The sequence below is a fragment of the Cervus canadensis genome, chromosome 18 (genome assembly GCF_019320065.1).
Source record: "Cervus canadensis isolate Bull #8, Minnesota chromosome 18, ASM1932006v1, whole genome shotgun sequence".
In the NCBI taxonomy this organism is placed as follows: domain Eukaryota; kingdom Metazoa; phylum Chordata; class Mammalia; order Artiodactyla; family Cervidae; genus Cervus; species Cervus canadensis.
Window position 1 is genome coordinate 21,895,977 of NC_057403.1, and position 13,609 is coordinate 21,909,585.

The window sequence follows — 13,609 nt, forward strand, 5'->3', positions numbered from 1 at the left end:
CTCCAGCCCTCCCACCCCGGCCCCTGCTCAGCCCCACATCATCTCTCCCTGCACCCTCACTGGTCTTTCCCTTCCAGTCCATCCTGTACCTGGTCCCAGAGCTGCTCATGCTAACACCCCTTCCATGGCTCCCCATTGCCCTCAGGAGAAGCCCCAGACTCCCAACCTGGGGTCTGAGGTCCTTTGGGATCTGGTCCCTGAGGTCTCCTCTCCTCTTATCTCCCACCACTCTTACCCACACACAGTGGCCTCCCAGCCCTCTCATCTCCCTGCCTTTGCTGCTACAAGGGGAGTTTAGTGGAGAAAGCCACCCTCGGGCAGTGCTGGCATAAGGTGGAGGAATCAGGGAGGTCTCCCTGGGCTGGGGAGGAAGGTCAAGTTGGGTTGTGAAAGGGGACTAAGGCTATCTGGGCTTTAGAGAGGCAGATGAGGCAGAAAGCACCATGAATAATAAAATCCACTCTTTTATTGTTCACGTGGGTGTGCCAGGCACTGTTGCTTGTGTTTCACACATTTACAACCCTCAATCTCCCCCACCACAGCCACTGCCTGATGAGACATGTACGATTCTTATCCTCATTTTTACAGAGGAGAAAACCTACACAGGGAAGGAAGGCAGTTCCTGTAGATACATGGCGAGCAAGTGGGGGAGCTGGGACCCCCAACTCGACTTTGGCCAGACACGAGACCACTTCTCTGTAGGAAGAAATTAAGCCCATGGGGTCATCAGGGGAGGAAGAGATCACTGGAAGGGAATTGTTTGTATTCTGTTAGCAGCCGGGGTAAGACCTTAGCCCGTGTCCACCGTCACACCTAGTGATGAGAGGGTGGGGCTGGGGTAGAATCAGGAAGGGTTTGCACTGTGGTGTCATGGCTTTTTATTAAGTATTAGGATCGGGTCTGGGCAGCAGGGGGGGAAGAGGTCAAGAGGTGGAGGTCACAGGTCAGGATCAGTTGGCCTGAATGACTCTTTGGATCCAGTGACCGTATCTGCAGACGTCAGTGTAGACGCCTGGCTTCTCCTTGGAGCCGCAGGGGACGTTACCCCACGACACAAGGCCTCGGAGGCGGTCGCCACACACCAGCGGACCCCCGGAGTCGCCCTGTGGGTGAAGAGGGGGAGAGAGTCAGACAGACCCGCAGGAGAAAGAAAAAGAGACGGCGACTTCCCTGGGGGTACAGTGGACCGTGAATCAGCCTGCCAGTGCAGGGGACGTGGGTGCGAGCCCTGTTCTGGGAAGGGTCCATGTGCCATGGAGCCACTAAGGCTCTGCCACAACGAGTGAGCCTGCGCACCGCAACTCCTGAAGCCCACGTGCCCGGAGTCCCTGCTCCACGACGAGAGAAGCCACCTCAAGAAAAAGCCCGCCCACAAGGAGAGAGCAGCCCCCGCTCAATGCAACTAGAGAAAGCCCCAACGAAGACCCAGCAACCATAAACAAATAAATGATTTCAAAAACCTACTCTGAAAAAAAGAAAAAAAGACAGAAGGAGACACAGAGAGACATGTAGAGACGGGGGGACGATACTCAGAGATGGAGAGAACGACTCACATACAGAGAAAGAGAGACAGACAGACAGAAAGTCACTGTCAGGGGAACAGAGACTGAGGGAGACTCAGAAACACAGAAATCTCTAAAGGGAGGATGGACGGCCTCAGAAATGCGGCTTCTCTTCCTGCCCTTTCTCTGCATCCAGCTCACTGGGCGTCACCTTTCTCTAGCTTTGCCTCTTTCTCCCTCTTGGCTGGTCTCTGCAGATCCTCTGATGCAGAGGGGTCAGTTTGGGCATCGGAAGGAGACATCCAATGGACGACGTGGCAGGAACCCAAGTTAAAGGTATTTGGGAGAGAGGATGGGGCCCCTTTGCTCCCTGGCTAGGGTCCCCCTTCTGCACAGCTTGGCTACTTCCAAGCAGGACTGGTGGGGGCTCTGTTGGAGGAGGGACAGTCTCCTGGCACCATCTGCCTCCTGACTGTGTCTCTCTGCTTCTTGATCTCTTCATCTCCATCCTGTCTCTGCACTTCCTGTCTCTGCCTGTCCCTGTCTGTTTCTGTGTATGAAATTGAATCTCTCTCTCTCTTTTCTTGCCTCTGATTCTCACCCAACCTGGCTCTATGTGCGTCTGTCCCTTCCGTTTGGTCTACGCGTCTGTCTCTTCCTGCCCGTCTATGTCCTTGGCCATGTAGCCGATGGGTCCCGACGTCCTCACCTGGCAGGAATCCTTCCCGTGCTTCTCGTCCCCGGCACACACCATGTTTTGGGTGATCTGGCCAGGGTAGGCATGATCACACTCCTCGCGGGACACCAGGTGGATGTACGCACACTGGATGGTGTTAGGGTATTCACCTGCAAAGAGAGATGGGCCATGATCACGTCACAGTCCGCCCTTCTCATTGATCCTCCATCTATAAATCCTCCCCGCTCAGTGATCCCCTTTTCCCACTGGTCCCCTTATTCCTGTTTGTCACTCATTCTCAAAACCCACTTCCACTGCCTGACTCCTGATTGGTCCTTTTTTCCATCACTCTTCCCTCCCATTGGACTGTCTTCCTCAATTACCCCTTCTCTCAGTCAGGTTAGTCGCTCAGTCATATCTGACTCTTAGCAACCCCATGGACTGCAGCACAGTAGGCTTGCCTGTCCATCACCAACTCCCAGAGCTTGCTCAAACCCATGTCCATCGAGTCAGCGATGCCATCCAACCATCTCATCCTCTGTCATCCCTTTCTTCTCCTGCCTTCAATCTTTCGCAGCATCAGGGTCTTTTTCAGTGATTCAGTTCTTCACATCAGATGGCGAAAGTATTGGAGCTTCAGCTTCAGCATCAGTCCTTCCGATGAATATTCAGGGCTGATCTCCCTTAGGATGGACTGGTTGGATCTCCTTGCAGTCCAAGGGACTCTCAAGAGTCTTCTCCAACGCCACAGTTCAGCCTTCATTTCCTATTGGTTTCTGCTTTCTCTTAAGTCCCGCCTCCACTTGTCACTTTTCCATTGGCCCCACCTTCTTCAGTATTCCCTTCCTCTATTAGTCACTCCTCTGTTATATCTCTTCCTCCTTCACTGGACCCTGCTTTCCTGATTGGCTCATCCTGATTGGGCACCACTTGACTGTTGTGCCTTTTCTAACTGGTCCCTTCTTTCCTCATTGGTTCTCCCTTCCTACTGGCCCTTCATCCAAAGCTGTGCCCCCTCATTGGTTCTTTCCTAAACGGCCTCGTGCTCCCCTGTTGATTCCCCCTTCTTTTTTGGCTCTTCACTAACAGGCCCACCCTCCATGGTTCCTGCTGATCTATTGGGTTTATTTCTGCTCTAGTCCTTTATCTAGTGACCCCTCTTGACCTTTGACTCTTCTCAATTGGTTCTTCCACCATCAGCTTTCTCTACACTGTTCGCTTTCTTGATCCACATCCTTCAGCTGGCTCCCCTGCTTTATTGATTTCTCTTCTCCCATTAGTCCCTCCTCCGTTGATCCTTTCTTGATCATCTGTGTATCCTGATCCGTCCTTTTTGACAATTGGCCCCCTCCCTGATTGATATCTCTGCAGTGACCCTCCCTCCTCATTGACCCTTCATGTCATGTCCCCCGACTCCATTTCAACCAGCTGTTGGTCTGCTCTCTTTGCCGGCTGTTCACTCATTAGCCCAGCTCTCGTATTTGCCCTCCCTCCCCATTGAACTTTCACCCACTGATTCACTCTCCCGCTGACTCTCATCATGAACCACCTCCCCCCGCCATGACCCACCACCCAGCGATGACGGGTCACCCGCATCGTTCTCCCCCTACTGACCGTCTGCCATCTTGCCCCAGCCTAGGATGTGGCAGCTGGTGTGGTTGGCTGAGCAGTCTCTTTCCAGGGCCAGAGGCTGGATGTGTTCGGAGAACCTGGCCGGCCGTGACAGACGCAGTAGCATGATGTCCTGGTCGTGGGTGGCGGCGTTGTAGCCTGGGTGGACCACGGTCCGGACGACAGAGCTCTCCTCCTGGAAAAACTCCCTTTGCTGAAGGTTGTGCTTCCCCAGGTAGACCTGCAGATTCCTGGGAAAGGAAAGGGTGAGGTCTCACCTGGAGCCCTTTGGACTGCAGCTGAGACTCTGGAGGGGCCTACAGTGGGAGATGGGGTAGCCTGGTGCTACGAACCATCTGGCCTGCTGCTGGCCTCACCATCTTCCCAGCTCAGCAAATGACAACTCCGTCCTTTCAGAATAATCCCGGAGGCTATTCTCAACCTTTTATGTGTTGCTTCGTATCTAAGGTGTCCAGAAATCCTTTTGTCTCTCCAAAGCATATCCAGAATCTTACCACTTCTCTCCTCCCCCACTGCTACCATCTTGGTCTGAGCCACCGTAACCTCTTTTTTTTTTTTTTTTTAATTTTTTTATTAGTTGGAGGCTAATTACCCACCGTAACCTCTTTACCTGGACTGCAGCCTCATTGGACTCCTGATTTCTCCCTTTGGTCCTGTCAAGTCTGTCTTCCACAAAGCAGCCAGGACTGTTTTAACAATATAAGCCAGCCTTGTATTCCCTGTGTCAGCACCCTCCCATGACTCCCATTTTGCTCAGAGTAAAGGCCAAAAATCCCACTGTGGTCCATAAGGTTTTGTACAATCTGTCCCCATTATCCATCCACTGTGTCCCACTGTGCTTCTCTTTCTGCTCCAGCCACACAGGCTTCCTGGTCTTTCCTTGAACTCAACAGTCATCCTCTCACCCCAGGACCTTTGCACTGGTTGTTCCACCTGCCAGAAACTCTTTCTCCCAGATACCTGCATGCCTCACTCCCTCACCTCCTTCAAATGTCACCTTCTCAGTGCGGCCTTCCCTGGAGACTCAGTCACAGTGCAAATATTCAGACTTCCCTGGTGGTCCAGTGATTAAGAATTCATCTGCCAATGCAGGGGACACGGGTTTGATCCCTGGTCTGGGAAGATTCCACATGCTATGGAGCAACCAAGCCCATGCAGCACAGCTACTGAGCCCACAGCCATGACTAACATCTGAAGCCCTCACGCGCTACAGACTGTGCTCTGCAACAAGAGGAGTTATCACAATGAGAAGCCTTCCCACCGCAGCTAGAAAGTAGCTCTCACTTGAGCAGCAATGAGGACTCAGTACGGCCAAAAATAAAGAAACAAATATTATTTTAAAAAAGAGGAGATTTTTGTTTTAGTCAGGTACATCCTCCTTAGCACCTAGACCAGTGTCTGGCTTATGACAGACATTGAATAAATATTTGTGAAATGGATCAAAGTGTTGCTCCCTTGCTCAGAAACTTTCTGTAGCTCCCTATTACCCTCGAAATAAAGCTCAAGTGCCTAATCCCACTATTCTCTGACCCTCAGTGAGCCAGTAATTTTCCTTAGAACTCTTCAGACTCTTCCCACCTCAGCTTTTTGGGCCGTGTATTTCCTCTGCCCTGGATGCTCAGCCTGCTTCTTCATTTGGTTTCCCTTTCTCATTCTTTGTCCGTGCCTCAGCTTAAATTTCATCTCATCAGAAAGTCCTAACCCTCTTCCGTCTAAAGCAGGAACTTCTGTTCTTTTCTCTCATGGAGCCACTTCTGTTTTTTCCTTTCATTGGACTTAAGAGTAATTTGTGGTTATATTCCCCCCGCCCCCCCGCCCCCAAGGATTCAACAACTGTCTTCTGGTGCCTTTCTACTCCTGTGTCCCAAAGGGCAGATACTCTGGGCAGCAGTCTCCATCTTTGCTGAGTCCACACGGCCCAGCTCAAATCTAGCATTTGTGATTTCCCCTGGTCAATGTGCACTGAACGAATGAATGAGGATGGTGAGAGCGATGCCAGGTTTCCCTGTGTTTGGGGGAGACCACCCTGGAGGTCCTTGAGTCCTTGACCCTGCAAGACAAGACCTCTGCTGAGGTCTCCCCTTGACCCCACTGGGACACGACACCTCTTGGTTTATCACTTGTTACTCCTCTGAGCTTCAGCCTCTACATTTGCAAAATGGGTCTAAAAAGTCTGTTACTGGGCTTCGCTGGTGGCTTAGATGCCTGCAATCCGAGAGACTCGGGTTCGATCCCTGGGTCGGGAAGATCCCCTGGAGAAGGAAAAGGCAATCCACACCAGTATTCTTGCCTGGAAAATTCCGTGGACGGAAGAGCCTGGTAGGCTACAGTCCATGGGGTTGCAAAGAGTCAGACACGACTGAGCGACTTCAATTTCTTTCTTTCTTTCTTTCACTGTGCGGGATTCCATGTGCCTAACTAGACACGTGGCCCATAGTTAGCACTGAAAAACATGGAGGCTGCTGTTCCTCTACCTACTGGTTATTAGCGCTCTGAGGATTGGTCCTGGACCTGTGGTTGTTTAGTTGCTAAGTCGTGTCTGACTCTTGCGACTTCACGGACTGTAGCCTGCCAGGCTCCTCCGTCCATGGGATTCTCCAGGAATGAATACTGGAATGAGTTGACATTTCCTTCTCCAGGGGATCTTTCCGACCCAGGGATCAAACCTGTGTCTCTTATGTCTCCTGCGGCAGGCGGGTTCTTTACCACTAGCGCCACCCCCGGCGGCAGCTCTTTCCAGGGTGCTTCCCCCTGCACTTGGAGTTAAATCCACCCCTCCCTACAGGGCCCTGTAAGGTCTTCCTTCCCCATTTAGAAGGCCGGTTTATTAAAGCAGCAGTTTTGCTTGTTTTCCTCACTGCTGTACCCCCCCAGGGCCCCAAACACTGCCTGGCACGGATACTGTACTCAATTAAATACCGGCCAGTTGAGCCTGGTTATCAAGACGGTGTCATGACGTGGGAGTCATGCAATTCTGCAGGAACTCCGCAGGGTCTAACGGCAGCGAGGATACTCACGGTTTTTTGCAGTGGGCAGCGGTGAGGACCCACAGCGGGTGAATGAGGACGCCTCCGCAGAGCAAGTGGCCCGACGTGTAGAGGGCAGCTTGATAGGGGTGAGACGTCTGCTCACAGGGCCCACCGTGGAGCACCTTGTTCTGCTCCTCCGCTTGGGCTGAGGGAGGCTCTGAGTGAGTGGGGAGGTCTGGAGGTGTCAGCTACACCCCCCAAGCTGAACCCCATTGCTGCCTTGACCATCAGCTTCATCTCCATCCCCACCGCCAGAGCCAAACCCATCCCTAAACTTTCCTGTCTTTAAACCTGTGTGTGCCTGCTAAGTCGCTTCAGCCGTGTCTGACTCTTTGCAGCCCCATGGACTACAGTGTACCAGGCTCCTCTGTCCTTGGGATTCTCCAGGTGAGAATACTGGAGTGGGTTGCACTGCCCTCTTCCATTGGCGGGTCTCCCTGACCCAGGGATTGGAACTGTGTCTCTTATGTCACCTGCATTGGCAGGCGAGTTCTCTGCCACTAGCGGCCTCCTGGGAAGCCCATCTTTAAACCCACCTCCGACCAATTTCCCCATGTCCCAAACCAACCTCAACCTCTTCCACATCTTGAAGCCCACCTCCCACCCCTCCCCCACCTGCATCCCTCATCCCTAACTTAAACTCCCCGATGTCTTCCTCATTCTAAACCTCCTCCCCGGCATTGCCATATGTGTCCCCATCCCCAATTCCATTCTCTTCCCCATCAACAACCCTCCACCCCCTGCCCAAAGTGACTCCCTCACGTCACTGCCCTTTTGCCCACCTGCAGCGCCCAGAACCAGTGCTATGACCAGCATCTTCACGGCCATTCCTGAGAAGGGAAGCCAAATGCTGCATTAGTCCCAGCCTCCGAGTTCGCCCAGGCTCCTCCCTCCCCATCCTCCCCATCCTCCCCGGCTGGCTATGCTCTCCTGACCCTTGGCTTCCATCCTTCCCATGTAGCCTCCCGGTTTCTTACCTTCCCAACCCACGCCTTCCATCTGAGGGTCCCACGAAGGCGGGGGTGCCAGCGAGGCCCCAGAACCTGCTGTTCACCCTGCCCTTCTCCTGATGCTTCTACACTCGTTCTTTTTTCTCCTCTTGGCTCTAGTTTGCCTGCTCAGTAACAGGACGGAGGGCCCCTGACGTTCTTCCCTTGCCCTGGGGTGTCTCCCCCTCCCCTTGGCTCTGAGCTTACCTGAAACTCACCTCCACACCTGGGGCTTCTGCGGGGGCCAGCTGCGGGGGGTGGGAGGGTGGGATGGGCCGGTTCTTGGGTTGGGGGCAGGGACAGTAGGTGTCCCCAGCGGATGAATGGACGAGGAGACGGAGAGAGTCAGAGGTGCAGGGAGCTGGGTAGAGAGAAGGCAGGCTGAAAGCAGAGGCAGGCAGAGGTAGAGGGCTGAAAACAGAGAACGTGGGCACCCAGGGCCTGGCAGACAGACACCCCAGCGCCCTGGCCTGCCTGCAAGAGGCCCGTCCTGTCCTCAGATGCTCCCATGCTTCCTTTTAACCCCTGCCTCCCCGGGCCCCTGGAGCAGGAGGCCGCCCCGCCCTTTCCTCCTTCCCCGGGCCTCCCACGCGCATTCCTCCCACCCCCACAGCTCTGCTTCTGCTGACCCCTGATCCCAGCGTCAAGGGAAGGGGGTGCAGTTTCCTGAGTGCACCAGGGGGGCGACTCCCCGACTCCCGGGTCGAGGAAGGAGGGGCTGGGGGCTGAGAATTCTGGACCTCCAAGGAGAAAGGGGCTGGAAGTCTGCACACCTGGACCTAAAGGCAGGAAGGGCAGGAGCTTGTCCTCAGTTCCTAGACTTCCAGGTCCTCGAGCACAACAGGGTGGGAGCACCCCAGAAGGCCTGCGTCCCAGGTAAGCATGCAGTACCCCAGGCCTCCAGGACTCCCACCACTCCTGTGAGTGCTCTGGGGCCTGCGGGCCGTCAGTGCCCCGGGGTACAGGCCACCAGGCGGCAAGGGTTCAGCGGGGTTGGGGTGATTCACGCACCTGCCCTGAAGTCGCCTCTGTGGGTGTTCAAGAGCCTCCGTGTCCCCGCAAGACAGAGCAAGCCGACCAGCAAGAGAGTGTGTGTCACCAAGCCGGTCCCCACCCCGGCCCCAGGCTGGGGTGCAGAGCCAGGCGCTATGGGGAAAGGGCCTTGGAACAATCGGGCTTTGTCCGCCCCCAGCACCCCGTGCCATGCTCCTGGCACCTCCATTTCTCAAGCTCTCTTCCGGGCAGGCGGATGGGCGGCTTCATCAATAACTTCCCTTTGTCCCTCTCCGACTGTGCTGTGATTGTCCATCCACCTCTGGCCGGATACCGGGGCCCTTGACCCTCCCGGTCCCCCTCTTCCGTGTCTCTGTCCATCTCTCTCCCTGGCGGTGGTGGCGGGGCCTCTATCTCTTTTTCTCTGTCTGCTTCTGTCTCAGCATCCTATCTTTTTCTCTGATCGCCGTCTTTCCCCCTTGATTTTCCGTGTCTCCACTGACACTCTAAATCTCTCTTCTTACCTCTCCTAGCTTCCCCCTGCATTGCCAGGAGAAGCATGTGTATCCACAGAGGGGTGTTAACTCCTGGAGAAGGGGCGACCTGGAGGTGGGAGCCCCAGGGGAGCTAGTGGGACCCAGGGGGACTTCAGGACTTGAAGATTTCACATCGATATGGAAATCAGCATGAGACCTGGAAATAGGCAGGGATGCAGGAACACTGGGTAGCCACGTGGGAATGTGATGAGTAATGGGGATTCAGGAAGCCATGGAGGCATCCAGGGAAGATTTGAAGAGGTGTCTTTGAACTTGAGCTTGCAATCAGGAGGAGAATGGGGGTAGTTCAAGGGTCTGGCCCAGGTGGGGAAGCAACTGACTGGTGATGAGCTGGAGCCTGAGGGTGTGTGTGGCCGCGTGGCAGGAAATGGGTGTGGTGATCAGATGGAACGGGTGGGATGAAAAATGGAAGCTTTTGGGAAAGTCATTGGGTAATAAGTCCAACTGTTATGAATAATGTCTACCTCAGCAACCAGCGTGGGCCTGGCAGTACAGGTTAACATTTAATTCTTGCATTAAATCGAATTGTCACCACCTTTGCTCGGCCCCCATCACCTCTGGGATGAAAACCGATTTGGCCTTTGATATGCTCTGTCAGTCCTGTGTGTTCATTGGAAGGACTGACGGTGAAGCTGAAACTCCAATACTTTGGCCACCTGATGCAAAGAGTTGACTCATTGGAAAAGACCCTGATGCTGGGAGGGATTGGGGGCAGGAGGAGGAGGAGACAACAGAGGATGAGATGGTTGCATGGCATCACTGACTCAATGGACATGAGTTTGAGTAAACTCTGGGAGTTGGTGATGGACAGGGAGGCCTGGCGTGCTGCGATTCGTGGGGTCGCAAAGAGTCGGACACGACTGAGTGACTGAACTGAATTGAACTCTTGCCTGGAGAATCCCCATGGACAGAGGAGCCTGGAGAGCTATAGTCCATAGGGTCGTGAAGAGTTGGATGGGGAGGAAAGCAACTGAGCACTCAGGCATGCTCTCCGGGGAGGCTCCTCCCACCCCCACCCCCAGCCTCCTCCAGCCCTTCTCACTCACCTCCCCACTGAACTCAGCATCTTCTTCTCAGGACCCCTCATCCTCCCAGATATCAGGCTGGACTGCTCACAGCCACTGATCCCCAAGCACTGTGCCCCCACCTCCTCTCTCTCTGTGATCTCCTCTCTCTGTCCCCATGTCCCTGGTCCCAGGTCAACCCTGCTCCTCTCTGGACCATTATCGCAAATTCTTCCCTTTCTCTGTATCCTTCACTTGGCCTCAGAGGCATCTCCTTGTGTCCAGAGCTGACCCTGCCTTTGTCCTGCTCACATCCCTGGCATGGGTCCCTCAGCATCACTGGGACAAAGTCCCAGCCCTTCAGCATTCAGGGCAGCTCCGGCCAATAGAAATATAATGCCAGGGACACATGCACTTTTAAATTTTCTAGCAGCCACACAATTTTTTTAAGTAAAATATTTATTTTAATATCTCATTGAGCTCAATGCACCCAAAACAAAAAATTTCAATGTGACATCAAAATACAATTTTAAGGAGGCGGTTCGCTTTCTCATTTTTTACGTAGTAAGTGTTTGAATCCCACGTGTCTTTTACACATATGTGCATGCTGAGTCGCTTCAGTCATGTCCAACTCTTTGCGACCCCCATGGACTGTAGCCCGCCAGGCTCCTCTGTCCATGGGATTCTCCAAGCAAGAACCCTGGAGTGGGTTTCCATGCCCTCCTCCAGGGGATCTTCCTGACTCAGGGATCAAACCCAAGTGTCCTGTATAGGCAGGTGGATTCTTTAACACTTGAACCACGAGGGTAGCCCCTTTTATACTTACAGCACCCCTCAATTGGAACTTGCCACATTTCACGAGTCAGGAGCCACCAAAGTGAGTGGCTGCCTCATTGCCCAGTACAGCTCTGCCCCTCTTGTTTTCTAGGGCTCCAGCCTTGCAGACTAGACGTTTTCCTGAACCATTCATTCCATGTCTTCTAACCTCTAAGCGTTTGCTTATGCTATTCCCCTCTCCCACAATGCTCTTCCCACCTCCTCCTGGCAACAACTTGTCATTGCGTCATCATTGCCTCCTTCAGGAAAGCGTCCCTGAACACCACCCAACTTCCAGCCGCTTGCAGGTGGGTTGGTCACTCTCATCGAAGTTCCTAGAGCAGGTGGCTCCTTCATAGCAGCATCTGGGTCCATCTCCCACACTTGGACCATGCACTCCTTGAGGGCAGAGCCTAGGGCTGACTCATCCCTGTGTCCCAAGTCCCAGCACAGGTACTTGGCCCAGAGGAAGCCTTAGGAAATGTTTACCAAGTGACTAAATGACTTCATTACGCCCACTCCTGTTTTACAGAAAAGAAAACTGAGGCTCAGAGAAGGGAATTTAGTTGCTCAACCTCAAACACCCAGGGAACGATGGAGCCGGAACTGGAACTCAACTTCCATCATGGCCGTGGACATGGCCCATCTCTTGGGTACCACCTTTGGATCCACCTTACTGCTATGTGGGATGGGTAGAGTTTTGAGGAGTGGTAGAGAGCCCCTTGGGAAAGGAGGGAGGTGGTCAGCAGTGGGGAGTGGAAGAAGCTCTAACAGAGAGAATGAAGTGCCCAACTCTAGGCATTTGCCAGTGGCCTTCATGGTTTTGCCACCCCCACACGCCATGCATGCTTATCCCCTGCAAAAATCTTCAATGAAGAAGATGTTTGGGACTTCCCTGGTGGCCCAGAGGTTAGGAGGTCACCTTCAGGTGCAGGGAGCTCAGGCTCAGTCCCTGGTCAGGGAGCTAAAATCCCTCATGCCTTGGGGCCAAAGACCCAAAACAGAAAACAGAAGCAATATTGTGACAAATTCAAGAAAAGACTTTAAAAATAGTCCACGTTACAGAAAAACTTAAAAAAAAAAAGAAAATGCTTTATTTAGAAAACTTTATGAAAGTAGAAGCAGGAAGAAGAGCCAGAAGTCACAGACCATAAAAACCAACACTCACTGCAGGCTTACTCTATGTCAGACATAGTTCATGCACTTTCTGGATGTTAAATGTATTCTTTGTAACAGCCATGGGAAACAGACGCTATTTCCCTCATTTCCGGGGTGAATGGGGGACTTCCCTGGTGGTCCAGTGGTTAAGACTTTGCCCTCTCAATGCGGGTTCAACTCCTGGTCAGAGAGCTAAGGTCCCACACACTGACAGATGTGGCCAAAAATTTAAAGAAAAATTAAAAAAAAAAGAAGGGATGAAGGAATTTGAGAAGGAGGGGACATATGTATACCTATGGCTGATTCATGCTTATGCATGGCAGAAACCAACACAATAGTGTAAAACAATTATCATTTAATTAAAAATAAGTTAATTAAAAAAAAAAATAAAAGCACAATACCAGAAAAAACAAAAACAGAAACAACAACTACTTCTGTAAACCCTCCGTGGAAACACCGAATCTTATAATAAATCCTCCTGAACGTCCCTTTACTGAGATACGGTGATTCCCATTGTTTGCAGGTTCCTCCGCTCCAACAAGCAATAAACTTGATTTTTTCTACTTCAAAAAAAAAAAAAAAGGATGAAAGAAAAAAGGTGGGGAAGTGAGGCGCTCAAAGGCAAATAGCTCACAACTGCCAGAATGGGATTGGCACCAAAAAGCTGTTTCTAGAGTCAGTGTCTTTAACGACTACAGTGTACCGTCTGCCCAGAAAAAAGAATTTGTTTTTTAAAAAAATTCAACAAAAGAACACTCTCAAGTCATTGCAAACCAACCCACCTTCAGATTTGCATACACATCTGCCTAGAGGCATAGTCAACTATCCCCAGGCTGACCTAGTGAAACTGCTTTGCTTTGCTCTTTAAAAATGTTTAGATTAATATGGATTTAGAGAGAGGGGATGTTGGTGGAGCTTCACAAAGGTAGTGGCCAAATACTCTGACTTTGGCCACACTGCATGGCACGGGAAATCTTAGTTCCCTGATCAGGGATTGAACCTTTGCCTCCTGCAGTGGAAGTGCAGATTCTTAACCACTGGACCACCAAGGAAAGTCCCCCAAAGCCTTTTGAAATTCCTTAAACTTGACACTTAAACTTAAATATGCCAGCAAGTTTGGAATGTGAGCAAATTTGGAAAACTCAGCAGTGGCCACAGAACTGGAAAAGGTCATTTTCCATTCCAGTCCCAAAGAGAGGCAATGCCAATGAATGCTCAAACTACCGCACAGTTGCACTCATCTCACACGCTAG

At 52.3% G+C, this 13,609-nt stretch overlaps 1 protein-coding gene across 4 annotated transcripts; it reads right to left on the reverse strand.

Annotated features, from left to right (window-relative positions):
• Positions 1–438: 438 nt before the first annotated feature.
• KLK6 (kallikrein related peptidase 6) lies at positions 439–8,965 on the reverse strand. 4 transcript variants are annotated; one of them, XM_043437818.1, is made up of 7 exons: positions 8,840–8,965; positions 8,036–8,209; positions 7,622–7,669; positions 6,828–6,984; positions 3,793–4,040; positions 2,212–2,348; positions 439–1,103 (listed from the first exon to the last, which is right to left on the reverse strand). In XM_043437818.1, exons 3-7 carry the CDS (start codon positions 7,665–7,667, stop codon positions 951–953), a joined length of 741 nt encoding a protein of 246 aa, XP_043293753.1. In that variant the 5' UTR covers positions 7,668–7,669; positions 8,036–8,209; positions 8,840–8,965; the 3' UTR covers positions 439–950. The 4 variants fall into 4 exon arrangements, with proteins under 4 accessions (XP_043293753.1, XP_043293751.1, XP_043293754.1 ...); XM_043437816.1 differs by having other exon boundaries at positions 8,036–8,189; positions 8,840–8,953; XM_043437819.1 differs by lacking the exon at positions 8,840–8,965 and having other exon boundaries at positions 8,047–8,337.
• Positions 8,966–13,609: the final 4,644 nt, after the last annotated feature.

What these genes read in the sequence shown, in the direction of transcription:
- KLK6 (XM_043437818.1), bottom strand. Translation starts at nt 7,667, where the DNA reads ATGGCCGTGAAGATGCTGGTCATAGCACTGGTTCTGGGCGCTGCAG. An exon ending in ACTGGTTCTGGGCGCTGCAG is followed by an intron (nt 6,985 to 7,621) that starts GTGGGCAAAAGG and finishes AGCCTCCCTCAG; the next exon opens with CCCAAGCGGAGGAGCAGAAC. An exon ending in GCTGCCCACTGCAAAAAACC is followed by an intron (nt 4,041 to 6,827) that starts GTGAGTATCCTC and finishes TTCCTTTCCCAG; the next exon opens with GAATCTGCAGGTCTACCTGG.